We start from the raw sequence: 15,281 nt of genomic DNA, 5'->3' as shown, positions 1-15,281 counted from the left end.
AACTGTGTGGTACTACACTTAAGGTGGTAGAAAATGAAAAAGACCTGGGAGTAATTGTGCAGTTAGATATGAAGTTTTCTGAGCAATGCAGACAGGCTGCTAGGGCAGGTCATGGGGTTTTGTCAATGATATATAGGAATTTTGCTAGCAGGGAAAAGGAGGTGATTGTCCCTCTGTATAAGGCAATGGTCAGGCCATGCCTTGAGTACTGCGTACAGGTCTGGAGGCCTCATTTTAGGAAGGATGTAGATTTGCTTGAGCGTGTACAGAGAAGAGCAACACGATTGGTGAGGGGAATGAAAGGATCCTCTTACCAAGAGAGGCTTAAGTTCTGCAAATTGCAATGGCTGGAGACTAGGCACCTGCGCGGTGATCTGATTGAGGTCTATAAGGCCTTGAATGGGTTGAGCACGCTGAATTCTGATGGGATCCTTCCACTTGTTCAGATTACGAACCTACGGAGACATAAGTTCAAATTAAGAAAGGACAGATGTAGTATAGATGTGCGGAAATTTGCCTTTAGCCAGCGGGTGGTTAATTGCTGGAACAAACTTCCATCTGTCGTTGTGGAAGTTGATAGGTTAAATAAATTTAAGGAGGAACTGGACAGGCATTTGGAGGGATGGTGTGGTTTTTTTTTTTTTTTTTTTTTTGGCTGATGCTGCATAAGCTCCTACACTTGCTTTCTTGCATCACGTGCCACTACTACTACTACTACATTGACAAATGTAAAGTCTTTGTCTGTTCCCCACAGACAAAGTGCAGGGCTGAAGGATGAAATGTTTACAATTTCATGTGGTGTAAGAGGTTATTAATATATTAATGACCTTAATGGAAAACAACCACGTAGTGTGCTTCCCTAACTATAGAGAACAGGATTATTTACTTGTAAAGTGTCTAGAGTCGGGTATTTCTCTCTGACATTCATATTTTTTCTGTTAAAAATTTAATGAAACACTGGGATTTAATATATCTCATCAACTTTGAGTATAAATAGTTAATAAACTTTTTAATAATGTCACTGAGCCGTTTATGTATTAATAGCAATCATAATCACAAGAAATATTGATTATTCATGAAATAAATATAACAGAAAAGTTTTTATTGTAATCGTTTTTGTCTCCGAGTTAACCGTGTCCAGGCAAGTTGCTGGAGAGATAATGGGATTTCTGTCAGTGATATATGGGGATTTTGCTAGCATGGATGAGGATATGATTATGTGGTGATGGAATCCTTACTCTTTCTTCAGTAAAGCACACACACACACACACACACACATAGGGGCATATAAATTTAAATTGTAAATGGATGGTTGCAGGATAGATATGCAGAAATTTGTTTTATCCACTCCACAGCACTAGGTAGACTAGCATCACCATCTGGTGTTGTGGATACTTTGAATAAATTTAAAGGTTTAAACATAATTATAAAGAATGCACAAGTGTGTGTGTGTGTGTGTGTGTGTGTGTGTGTGCGCGCGCGCTCACATAAGGCAATTTCCAACACGTATTAGGACATCTCTCATCTGAAAATTAATGTTTAATTCCAAAATACGCATGACAAGTAGATTGCAATACTGCTAAACGTGTGATGTATAATTTATTTACTCCCACTAGTGGCTAGATGCAGCAAAATTGTACAATAAAAAGACCTGGATCCCTTCACAAGAGGGGTGATAATAGGGTGCAGGAAACACTTAACGGTATGACTGAGTATAAATGGCAACTCATTTTAATGGCTATATCATTTTTTTTTTTTTTTTTTTTATGTAAACCACAAACACGAGAGGTATTAGAACCTATAGTACTTAGTACCGTGCTTGGGTTGGAAGTTGAGAAGACGAAAAAAGATATTTGTTGACACCGGACTTTGAATTTCTGTAGACTGTAATTTTCAAGAAATACGTATGAAGGAAGGTTGTTCCAGAAAACGGCAATTGAATGAATAAACGAAGAAGATGAGAAGTTGGTTCTGTGAGTTTGGAGTTGGACAGTAAATGGATGTTGGCTGGCAGCGGCACGTCTTTGGACTGTTTTGAAAGAGAGAGTGGGAATTATAGAAGCCAATTCAGAAGAACAGTGCCCATGGAAGTATCTGTAGAAGAGGCATGCAGTAGAAACAGTACATCTATGAGACAGCAAGTGGAGAGACTCTGTTAGAGATGAATCATTAATTAACCTAACTGCCCTCTTCTGAATGGAATCAAGAAGCCTGAGAGAGGTTTTGGGGGCACCGCCCCAGATGTGGGAACAATATTCCATGACAGGGCGGATTTGCTATTTATACAGAGTGAGCAGCTGTTTGGAAGAAAAGTAATGCCGAGAGCGAAAGGGAAAACCAAGTTTTTTAGATGCAGAGGAAGCAATATTTGTAATGTGCTTGTGCCAAGAGAGATTAGAAGTCAGGGTAATCCCCAAAAGAGATATATCATTTGGCCTAGAAATCGGAGTGTCACTAAAGATAAGCATAGGAGCAGAAGAATCCTTTTTGCGAGATATAAGACAAGACTGAGTTTTAGAAGGGTTGAAATCAACTAAGTTGTCTTTACCCCACTGGAGAATTACCTGAAGATCGGCATTTAAGGAATTGGCAGCAGATTTTCGAGAAGTTGAAGCTGATTCAGCAGGACAAGGTTTCTCAAAATGGAAAGTGGAATGCAATGTGCTATCATCAGCAAAACTATGGATAGAATTTCCAGTAAATGGAAGAAGGTCATTAATATACAAGAGGAAAAGAGTGGGGGGAAAGAACTAAACCTTGGGGGACACTGGCATTAGTGGAGAAGTTAAAAGAAAGACAGAGAGCCATCTGCCATCACCCTCAGTGAAGGATCAGAGAGAAAACTGGATAACCAATTATTAAAAACAGTTGGCAAACCATAAGATGGAAGCTTGTTTAGAAGACCTTTATGCCAAACACGATCGAAAGCCTTTGAGATGTCAAGAGCAACTACTTGTGTTTCACTGAACCTTTCCATTGAATTAGTCCATAAATGGGTAACATAAGTCAGAATATCACCAGTGGATTGACACTGACGGAATCCATACTGGCGGTCGTTGATCAGATGGAAGGTTTCTAGGTAGTTTAAGAGTTGGCGGTTAATTGATTACTCCATTACTTTAGAAAGAGTAGAAGTAATTGCAATGGGACGATAATTGGATGGGAGGGATTTGTCACCCTTTTTAGGAACTGGCTGGATATGAGCAAATTTCCAAGCAGAAGGAAAAACACCTTTGGAATAAGAAAGTGAAAAAAGGCGGCAAAGAATAGGAGTAAGTTCAGGAGCACAGGTTTTGAGAACAAGTGGAGAAATACCATCGGGACCTGGAGCTTTCTTAGCATCAAGATTCTTCAGAATCCTTCTGACATCCTTTTGACAGAAGACTACAAGAGGCATTGAATGGATGTGTTGGGAATGGTGGGAGGTGTTTTACCAAGATCATTAATACATCAGTTGGAAGAAAAATGGGATGCTAGCAGGTCAGCTTTATCCTTGGCTGAAGTGACGACAGAACCATCTGGTTTGGACAGAGGTGAGAGCAGAGATGGGCAAAAGTTGCGGCCAATATTTATATAATGTGATGAAAGTATAGAGAACTGTCATACAAACTAAACTTTAAAAAAATACTGCAACAAAAATATGAAAAATTGTAATCTGATATATCGAAAGATATATATATATATAAGAATGTCCACTGAAGGTAAAAAAAAAAAGAAAACTAAGTAAAACCCATTATAAAATGGATAACGGTGGTGGGGAAGAGAAAGAGCAGTAAACAAAGATGACACAGATCAGGTCAGTACAATGCTAGTGTGTATACAACTTAAATAACTAGGGATAAAATTTAAACACTGAATTTAGAGAAGGGATGTACATACTAACACTGTGGAAAGAAGCAATAACTAAATGTAGTTAGAATATATAATATACAATTAATATTAAGTAGAAAGTGAAGATAAAAGCTGATATACCATAGTAAAGATCAACATTAAATATATGCATGAAGAATTGGGAGTGAACCAAAAGACTTGGACAGATAGTAATGTGCAATCCTGGAAATGAATCAGATCAGTCCACTTGATATCGATGGTTCAACTGTTGATGATCCTGTTCAGGTAGCTAACAAACTAAATGAATATTGTGCATCGACATTCACACAAGAGGAGTTATTCAGCGAGGGGAATGCCAGAGGTGTATTCAACTCTGGCAGTAAGCTAGATAATCTTGCAATAACTGAGAGTAAAGTGGAGGAGAAATTGTTGAAGATAAACACAAGAAAGGCACTTGGGGTGGATGTGATCTATCCAGTTATATTAAAGGAGGCAGCAAAGGAAGTAAGCAAACCCTTGGCCATAATTATGAGAGCTTCCTTAGACTCAGGGGAGGTACCCATAGACTGGAGATGTGCAAATGTGACCCCAATTCACAAAGGAGGATCAAAGGCTGACACAAGTAATTATAGACCTGTGAGTTTAACTTCTGTTCCAGGAAAATTAATGGAGGCACTGGTTAAAGAAGCACTGCAGGATCATCTACACAAGACTTCAGTTATAGCTCAGACACAGCATGGTTTTGTTAAGGGGAAGTCTTGCCTGACCAATTTGATTGGATACTATGATGCAGTCACAAAAGAACTGGATGCAGGGAATAACTTTGATATTATATACTTGGATCTTAGAAAGGCTTTTGATACTGTTGCACATGGAAGACTGCTGCACAAATTGGAGCAGTGTGGCATTGGAGGCAAATTGCTGCTATGGATAAAGGGATGGTTGAGTGGGAGAAGACAGAGAGTGGTAATCAATGGACACTGCTCTCCGTGGACTAATGTTATTAGTGGTGTCCCTCAAGGTTCGGTTTTGGGCCCATTGTTGTTTTATATCAGGCATAATGTTTAAGTTTACAGACAATATGAAGGTTGGCTGGGTTGTTAATAACACTAATGACAGTAATGGCTGCAACAGGATCTAGAAAAGTTGAGCAGATGGGCTGAGAGGTGGCAATTGAAGTTTAACATTGACAAATGTAAAGTACTGCATATGGGTAGCAGTAATCCCAGAGTAACATATCAACTCTGTGGTACTACACTGACAGTGGTAGAGAACGAAGAGGATAATTGTTCAGTCAGATATGAAGTTTTCTTAGCAGTGCAGACAGTCTGCAAGAGTAGATAGTGGTATCGTGTCAATGATATACAGGAATTTTTCTAGCAGGGATTGTTGTTGTTGTTTTGGTTTTTAGGAGCATTAGCAACTAAGGCCATATTGCTCCGTGAATATGCGGTGGTCATTCACTGACCTTTCCGCATCCTCCGTATTTGGTGGTGACGGGCTCGAACCCCAGTCTAATCAAGAAGCATATGCTACGCACTGCTGCTCCTTCCCACCTGGCTACGGAGGCGCCTTCCTTCTAGCAGGGATAAGGAGGTGATTATCCCCTTGTATAAAGTCAATGGTCAGACCACACCTTGAGTACTGTATACAGGTCTGGAAGCCTCATTTTAGGAAGAATGTAGACCCTGGAACGAGTATAGAGAAAAAGGCAACAAGATAAGTGAATGGAACAGATGGTTGCTCTTATGAAGAAAGGCTTAAGTTTTGCAAATTACAGTGTCTTTTGACCAGGCACCTGCAAAGTGATCTGATTGATGTGTATAAAGCCTTGAATGGTTTGAGCAATCTCCGTGCTGGTGGAATTCTTCCTCTTGCCCAGATTAATTTCCTGAGGGGACATTAATTCAAATTGAGGAAAGACAGTTGTAAAATAGATGTGGAGAAATTTCCCTTTAGCCAGTGAGTGGCTGATTGCTGGAACAAAAACTTCCATCTTTCATAGAAGTTGACAGCTTAAATAAATTCAAGGCAGAACTAGACAAACATTTATTTTTATTATTATTATTATCAACATTAGCCATATGGTGCAAGGAAGCCTGAAGCTTATGCTGCACCAGCCAAAAAAAAAAAAAATCTGAATTACTCAGAGAGAGAGAAAGAGAGCAAGAAAGAGTCAGAAGTAGAAGGGAATTATCAAGAAAGAGAAGAATGATGATATGCAGCTCAGGATCCTGGATGTGCCAAGCCCATACTCACCAGATGTGAGTACATTTGGAGCGAATGGATGGGTGAAATGGGAATGTTTTTTTTTTTTTTTTTTGTGGCTGATGCTATATAAGCTTGCTTTCTTGCATCATATGCCTCTGCTAATGCTAACTTAATTGTCTTTTTTGTGAAATTTTAGGTTCCATCATTCATTGGTCTAGTAGCTTTTCAAGGAATATAAGACTTGGTGGCTGACTTTTGTATATTTTCGTTGTGTACTTTATTTGCATTCTGGCTGGCTTACAGTCTTGGTTTATACCAGTGGTCTTTGACCTTCTGACGTTAAAAACGTGAGAAGGTCAAACTTAAACCCAAATTACATGGCATGCCTGGAATGTTGTTGCAGCACCCTAGGATGCTGCGGAACCCCCGATTTAAAACCACTGGTTTATACTGTTGAATTGCTATTTAATATTTCCTATATTTTGGACCTGGCTGGGCTGCTAAATTTTAATTCTTATATGCATTTGGCCTATAATTTAATATGTGGTATCATTTAATTAAGATCCATAGTTACATTATTATTAGTTGTACAAAACTACTACTACTTCTTCATATGTATTTTCAACTCTGATCTTTGTTTCAGTATTTTAGCTTTTGATCTCTATCTTCAGATATCCAATGAATTTGCAAAATGCAAATGCTGTAATTACTGCATATTCAATTGTATTAACTTAGAAGGTCAAAAGTTTTTGTGGAGCAGCACAAATCTTAGTTTCCAGTGTGCTTGTTCCATACACAGCAGTTCAGTGGGACTAAATACATTGAATACAGAGGCCACTCTTCAGCATAATAAGGCACTATGTTGATGGAAATAGATTCTACCAACATTGTTGCTTTGCTGCTCTTGCCTCATGATAGAGCACCAAGTCTTGTTAGTAGCTCTAGTTTTCATTTTTGAAGACTGGTATTCTTCTTGGATTGGTGATAAACAGTGCCATTTTGCCACTTGTTGCCACTCCTACCCAAACTGACCGAAGTTGGTTTCAACAACCAGTTTCTAAGATTTTCTGACAGTATTCTCTCATTTTGGAGTAAAAGACTCCTGTCTTTAAAAAATGAAGTTGATTTGTGGATATTTGAATAAATACATTTATACTTTTTAGAGGTTGTAAGGCTTCATCCTGAGCCTTATAACCACTAACTGTTTCTCAGCTTATACTGATATTTTTCTAGATTTACTAGTGATTGTTGAGGATTTCAGATTGATGTTTGATTTTGCAGGGTTATTGAACTGCGTTTACCAAAGAGAAAAGTTTCAAAATTTTTAAACAGAAAGAAGTTTCAAAATTTTTAAGCAGACTAATTGATGAAGAGAAAGTCACTAAAATTAAAGATTTGTTCAATAAATGTTGCAGATCATGTTAAGTATTTTGTATTGTTTTCTGTTTCTCACAACTCTACCTTGAAGTCAATTTAAAGAAATTATTTTAAAGGCCATTTAACTTTGTTACTATTGTGTCAATGTGTAATTTATTTAATGAAAACAATAATGAACATTGACAGATTGAATAGCTGTGTATTCTGTCATCATTGTACAACTTTTTAAGTTTGGAAAACATAAGGTTTTGTTTTTAGTTATCATTGAAGTCAGCTCTCTGAGAATTATAAATGAAAGAGTACATTTTGAACTAATATTGAACTTGAAAGTATTAGGGAAATAGTTTTTTCCCTAATGTTGTATGTTATCAGAGCGTTCAGCACAAAATGAAAGACTGATATTTGTTTATTTTTTATTTAGCATTGAAATGATTGTATCAAATTTTTTGTGCATGGCTTTACAATATATCCTTTACAGTTAGGGGTATAATAGGGGATTCCGTAGTCGATGTTCCCACGGCTAACACTATACGTTTACTATCTGTGTGGTTTAAGTGGAGGTTTAGTGTAGAATTTGTGAAGGGGAATTGCTGCTGACTTCACTAATAACCATGCACAGATATTTTGGTAGGGTCTCTATAAGAGAAAAAAGATGTTGACAATTTATAATACTTATCCTAATACACTAACTTATAATCATCAGCCATTGTTTTCAACCCACTACAGAATGAAGGCCATCCATTTACTGCCCACAAACCCTTGAATTTTATCTCTCCATCCAGGTTTTTTTTTTAGCTCCCCTTGGGTACCATTCTGTTATTTTCTTAGTCCATCTGTCATCATGTCTTCAAGCTGTGTGTCTTGCCTAGGTCCATTTCAATTCAGTTTTGATAAGAATGCCCTTTACTTGAATTTTCTGCCTAATCCAGTGTTTCTCTTCTTATCCAACTTATAATACTTGTGCCTAATACACTTCCATCTGGGACTCCTATAGGATTACCTCTAGTTAGAGAAGTAATCAAGGTGGTTTTCTAGTCCACTGGTGTCTTATCGTTAGCCTTATGTTGTGAGGGATCCACTGGTGTCTGATCATTAGCCTTAAGTTGTGGGAGGGGGGATTAGACTACTGGGTGAAACACTTAATTGAGATAAGGCAAGTGACATAAATGTGATTATTATTGTGTAATGCAAAATAGTTACAGAACTATTCATCTTTGTACTATCTTTATATGATTTTCATTAGCCATTTCATGAGCAAACAGATATTTTTACAAAAATGGATTACTGATTGTCATTGTTGAGATTGCACGCTGTTGGTAGAAGTGGTAGGTTGGTCAGAATTTTGTCATAGACTCGTGCCTGTTCATGGACAATCATTTGGAGATTGGTTGCACAGTTTATATTCAGTATTGTCATTTTTGGGTTTTTTTTTTTTTTTTTTATTAGATATTGTAGCCATGTAGTATGCATCTTGATATAATTGTGTAGAACAGTGTGATTTGTTTCTTTGAATATTAGAATATTTCTTCTAAAAGTAGATTAGATTTTTTTTTTGCATGCTTCATTAATAAGTTGATAATATTATTATTATAAGAGAAATTATCTTGTTTGTTGTACTGGTCTTAGACCTTAACCCTAGATCTTTTGTATGTCATGGTGTTCTCTGCATTTCTTGAGGAATATTAATTGTCAAAAATCTTATTTACAAAGAATTTTATTTTTTAAAGATCTTTCATCATCTGGACTACATTTCACAATTTCATAGTAAATTCATTTCATACAGCAAATAGTTCTCTGTAAAAACAGAGGTAGTGTTATTCAGAACTACACTGAAATAATGATTATATTACAGAATTTAATAAATATCAGTTATCTAATTTAATTTTTCAAAAAAATCCTTGTTTACAATAAATAATTTTATCATTCTAAAATCATTAAGGTTCCAAAAAATCCCGATCTGGGACCTGATTCTGCAAAAGTACAGAAAGAAGAACAGCAGAAAATAGATGATGGAGAACCTCTCTCAGAAGAAGAATGCTATGAGAAGGAGAAACTTCTGACAGAGGTATTTATATCATGAATTTTTCAGTAATTCAAAATGTTATTTAAGCAATTGTGGCTTCACTATATGGGAAATACTATAACTATTACTATGTATTATTTATGTGATACTGGAAATTAAGTTACAATTTCAGTATTTATTTCACTTGTGACATGATAGGGACATAATTTTGGTATTTTTGGAATCGACAGATCAATTGCCTTTAGAATCTTCAACTTTTGCCCCGGGAAAATAAATTACTTATTTCTTTTTGTTGGCCAATGTAATCAAAGCAGAAAATCTTTATATCAATAATAATACTAATTTTGACAAAAAATAGTTTGTATAACAATTAAACACAAAACAGAGAAACTAATTTCCGTAGCAGATCCCTGTGCTGCATGTAAGCCAATGTTCCAATTTCTGTCTAACTATGCTTATGAGCTACATGTTGTTTATAATACTCTGAAATCAAAAATAGCATATCAACTAACAGAATGTTTACTTAAGCAAGTTAGAGAGGTTACTGGTGGGTAATCTTGCTTAGAACAGTGATAAGAACAGAACCTGTCATATTTCTTTTATTTTTTTAATTTCAAGTAAACAATTTTTTTTTGTTTTCAACCATCTTGAAAAGAAGTTAGACTACATTTCAGAAGGTAGGAGGGAAAAAATTCAGATTTTTAATCATTAGTAGAGGCATTTGATGCAAGAAAGCAAGCTTATGCAGCATCAGCCAAAAAAAAATAAATAAATAAATAAAAAAATTACCACTTCCACTTCACCCCTCTGTTCGTTCGAAATACCTGTCCAGCTGAGCCTTAAACTTATTTAGGCTATCAACTTCCACGACAAGGGATGGAAGTCTATTCCACCAACCAACCACCCGCTGGCTAAAGGCAAATTTCCTCACGTCTATCCTACATCCGTCTTTTCTCAATTCAAATTTATGCCCTCTCAGGTGATTATTCTGAGCAAGAGGAAGAATTCCATCAGCATTGAGCATGCTCAAACCATTCAAGGCTTTATACACCTCTATCAGCTCACCTCGCCGGTGCCTAGTCTCCAGACACTGTAATTTGCAAAACTTAAGCCTTTCTTCGTAAGAGCACCCCTTTGTTCCATTCACTAATCTTGTTGCCCTTCTCTGTACTCGTTCCAGCATCTCTACATCCTTCTTGAAATGAGGCCTCCAGACCTGTATACAGTACTCTAGGTGTGGTCTGACCATTGCCTTATACAATGGAATAATCACCTCCTTATCCCTGCTAGAAAAATTCCTATATATCATCGACAATACACCATGAGCTACTCTTGCAGCCCATCTGCACTGCTCAGAAAACTTCATATCTGCCTGCACAACCACCCCCAGGTCCCTTTCATTCTCTACCACTGTCAGTACCACAGAGTTGATACGTTGCTCTGGGGTTGCTGTTTCCCATATATAGTACTTTACATTTTTTATGTTAAACTTCATTTGCCACCTCTCAGCCCATCTGCTCAACCTTTCCAGATCCTGTTGCAGTAGCATAGTGTCAGTAGTGTCCTTGACAACCATGCCAACCTTCGTATCGTCTGCAAACTTGGACATTAAGCTTGATATACCATCATCGATATCATTTATAAATACAGTAATACCCCGACTTACGCGAACTCGGAGTTACGCGGTTCTTGATTTTTTTGTTTGGCAACACTGCCGCCCACTATCTTCAAGGTCGTTTTTCATATTTTATCGATATACGGTGCGACGGCGGAGAGTGAGAGCGAAAGATGAACAAAATTCAACTTCAAATTCTTGTATATGTGTGAATGAGCTGCACACATATACAAGAATTTGTATTCCAACTGTCATATTTATATGTGTGCATTCGAATTCGTGCTCAACGTTTGTCGGAAATTACATCGTTTTCACGAGAGAAATGGATCGCGTCGGTCGAACCGTATACAGTCAGTCCTCATATAACACGTGTTTACACTACACGAATTTGATCATACACTATTTATAAATACGGTAATGATATCTTATAATATAACACTAACCGAATTGGCTTATGCATGATTCGCCTTTGTGTTTACAAGAAATAGCAGTCGAACGCAGAATCACCCCAACCGAACGCAACACGATAGGAATGAAGAGAAGATTCTGAAAATGTATTTGTTTTAGGGGAAACACATTTCACCATAATAACGTAAAAACCAACACAATTCCAGCTATCGGTATGCAATTAGATCGAGTTTACTACCAGTTTATAACAGATTCCACTAGCAGAAACGCAACTGGATTTTTATTGTTTTATGGTAGTAACCCCTAGAAATGTGAGGTGTTAATAGTGTATCTCTGCCTTTATGGTGTTGTTTATTCAGTTGCTACATGCGCGCAGCTTTGTTTATGCGCATCAAGCGTGCCTCCTCGTTTTGTAATTGTGCTTTGTTCCCTAAAAATGAGTAAAATACTTAAAAGGTGTGAAAAGGAAGCGTACTGGTGAAGACACTGCAGATTCAGAGAGAAAAAGAAAAGCAATTATCGATAAACAGAGGCGGACTGGGTCAAAAATTTATAGTGGCGTCATACTATGGTTTATGGCCAAAATCACACAGGCCCACCGGGGTTTCCCCAGTAAGGCTTATGGCCAGTCCACCTCTGTCGATAGAGAATAAATATGAAATTGTGAAACGCTCTGAGTGAAATGAAAGACCATGTGATATTGCACATGCTACAGGCCTAAATGAGGCAACGGCGAAAAGCACATGACAATTGCAAACTTGACAGAAGGTCTTAGCTCAATTGAAAAGGGCTTAAAAATTTTAGAAAACATAGACTACAACGAAGAACACGTTATAGCTACAAAGCAAGGAATAAAAAAATTATTAGCTTGCTAAGAAGAAATTCTGCGTGAAAAAAAGAAGTCTCTGTGTCTTCAGAAGAATTTGTTAGATTTTATGAAGCCATCGACATCGAAATAACTTTTTTACGTAACTCATTTATTTTTTTAATACATATTTTTTATTAATATGTATAAAGAACTGCAATTTTATTAATATTTTTCTTCTAAACTAGTGTTTTTGTTAGTCCTTGGTCCCAATTAAACAAAATTTACATGTATTTATATGCAAAGTTGTACCCCGACTTACGCGAATTCGACTTAAGCAATTTTCGTCGGACCCACCTATCGCGTAACTTCGGGGTATTACTGTACAGAAAACAATAATGGACCCAATACTGAACCCTGAGGGACTCCACTAATAATATTAGTCCACAATGAGCAGTGTCCATTGATTACCATGTGACCTTATTGTGTAGCATTATACAAAAGTGAAAGAAATAGGGCTTGGAGATGAGTGATTTTATTTGTTTAGTTAACGTGCTTTCATGCAGTCATTGTGCATTAGTTGTTGATTATTGCACCACTAATAGCTTCACTTATTGCACCAGTGACATTGGGAGGTTTTGGGGGGGTGGAGAGATGGAGTGAGAGAAAAAGAAAGAGAAAGAAAGTGTGAGAGATTCTCCATGTATTAATTTTTACTAGGATTAAACATTATTTTCATGTTAAATGGTATTTCACATAAACTGTTGTGCATTAAGTGAATAAATATACTTTGAAAATTACAGGCAGTGGAAAGGACCCAGTGCATGTTATGGGTTGAATGGGACCTAAAATGCAACCTAAGCTTTGCTTCCTTGCATAGTTCCACCACTTTAATTGCTAAACACTAATAAACATAAATGCTGATATTACTGAGAACTGAGTAAGAATTTGCCATTTCTCTTGTTTAATTATTTATTCACTTCTCTTTTAGGGCTTTACAAATTGGACCAGAAGAGATTTTAATCAGTTTATTAAAGCAAATGAAAAGTATGGTAGGGATGATACAGAAAATATTGCTAGAGAAGTTGAAGGAAAGACGCCAGAAGAGGTAACATAGTGGTGGTTTTATTTTTTTAAATACATTTTTCACAAAATATGCTTTATTTGTTTTAAGAAATCAAATTATTTATATATTATTTATATGAAAATAATATAAATCCCACGACATATTGTCCTATATACATTGTACAGGATTTTTATATTATTTTCATTTATATGACACTAATAAGGATATCTTTTGACTGATCAACAAGGTTTAGTAATGTTAAGGGAATTTTTAAATGTATTGTTTTATGTTAATTCACTCTGACACACGAATCCACAGCACATTGCAGTTGTGAGGGGAAGGAAAGCTTTGCTTACTGAATGAAGGTGAATTATAGAAGTAAAGGCAATTACTTGTAATCACGAGTTCTGTTAAGGGAGAGAACCTGCAATAATAGGTTTGTTTTTATAAGTAAATAGTTGTTACTTGTGCACTTTTGAGGCCATTTGTCTTTTATCATGTTATTTATTTATTTTTTTTTAAAATAAACTTTAAACAAAGTTGTTTTTTTCTGACAGTGAATAATGAAACTGGTTGAAAGGAATTTAGGAAAGCACCAATGAAAATTCACTTATATCTTATAGCACAGCAAATATTCTTGCACCCCAAATATTTAAGTATGTCGCATCCCTGTAAAAGCAGCGTACCTGTTAAGAATCACAGACCATGCTGAGAAAAATTCTACCCCACGAGCCTTGTGCAATCTCTCCAGGGCTAAATTGATTGACAAAGCTCTCAACACATACTCCCTCCTATCATGTCTGAGCAGAATTGAAGACACTTTCAAATTTAATCCTAACTAGCAACTTTTTCCCAACTTTGTCCTGCACTTATTATATAAGTCCATCCTGAGATGTACTCTTAATAACATTAGTGCCTACATGTATAACGATATCATTTTGTGCTCATAAAAGTTATCTGCTCTACAGCGTCGTCTACTCTGACATACCTTGGTCCTATTCCACCTATTCTTTTTGAACAATATATTTCCCATTTTCTTGACAATAGAATTACCAGTGAGACCAGCAATTCTGCTTTGGGGAGGCCACTGTGTTGCCTGATGCACTAGTGTAAGCACTGATGTTGAGTTGGGCAGCGAGAGCTTGATGAGTCCTCCATTTTAATTCTTTCGAAGCATCCACCCCTTTTCTTCAAGCTCTCATAAAGTTTGTGCCTAATTTTCTTACACTCTTTGCACCGAACACAGTCATCCCGCCTTCACTGTACAATGTTCTGTTACAGATGGGTCCGCAAATGTTGCACAATAAGTGCGTTTTGTAAGGCTGTGATTTGTATGAGAACAGTCCCCTTCAATTCTTCCCCAAACCACAGCACTCCCAATATTTTGAGGCGCCTCCATAGCCAGGTGGGCAGGAGCAGCAGTGCGTAGCACATGCTTCTTGATTAGTCCAGGGTTCGAGCCCATGACCACCAAATACGGAGGATGCAGAAAGGTCAGGGAATAACCACCACATATCCCTGGAGCAATATGGCCTTAGTTGCTAATGCTCCTAAAAAAAACCAAATAACCAATATTTTGAGCTCATTGCTTTGATTTGTTAAATTTAATTAAATTAAATTAAATATACCTAAATGTAGTAATATGTATTACGTTATATGTATTACACTCTATACTGTTACTTTTGTATAGTTTTAAATTAATGGAAATCGGTGAAATAATCACTTCAGCGTATGGAGTATAATCTGCCTTTAATTTCTTAAAGAATTACAGTACCACTTCTTCAGTGATAAAATTCTTTAAGAAATTAAAAAGGCAGATTACACTCCACACAGGTTGAGGTTCTCGTTATTTCACCAATTTCTATTTCTTGATATACCTGCGCACCACATACAAATACAGCACTATCCAAATTATAAGGCATGAAAATGCAGTCTCCAAACTCAC

The 15,281-nt window shown here is 36.7% G+C and overlaps 1 protein-coding gene across 1 annotated transcript in view; it reads left to right on the top strand.

Annotated features, from left to right (window-relative positions):
- Iswi (nucleosome-remodeling ATPase imitation SWI) overlaps positions 1–15,281 on the top strand; it is a 473,510-nt gene that overhangs the window by 408,557 nt on the left and 49,672 nt on the right. Inside the window, exons 19-20 of the mRNA XM_090385082.1 lie at positions 9,359–9,484; positions 13,262–13,378. Coding sequence (XP_090241208.1) covers positions 9,359–9,484; positions 13,262–13,378 — 243 coding nt within the window. The remainder of the gene's footprint in view (positions 1–9,358; positions 9,485–13,261; positions 13,379–15,281) is intronic.

The sequence above is a fragment of the Mastigoproctus giganteus genome, chromosome 11, assembly GCF_048544385.1.
Source record: "Mastigoproctus giganteus isolate SK-2022 chromosome 11, ASM4854438v1, whole genome shotgun sequence".
NCBI lineage: Eukaryota > Metazoa > Arthropoda > Arachnida > Uropygi > Thelyphonidae > Mastigoproctus > Mastigoproctus giganteus.
The sequence above is the reverse complement of the archived record's forward strand: the minus strand, read 5'-3'. Positions and strand labels throughout refer to the sequence as shown.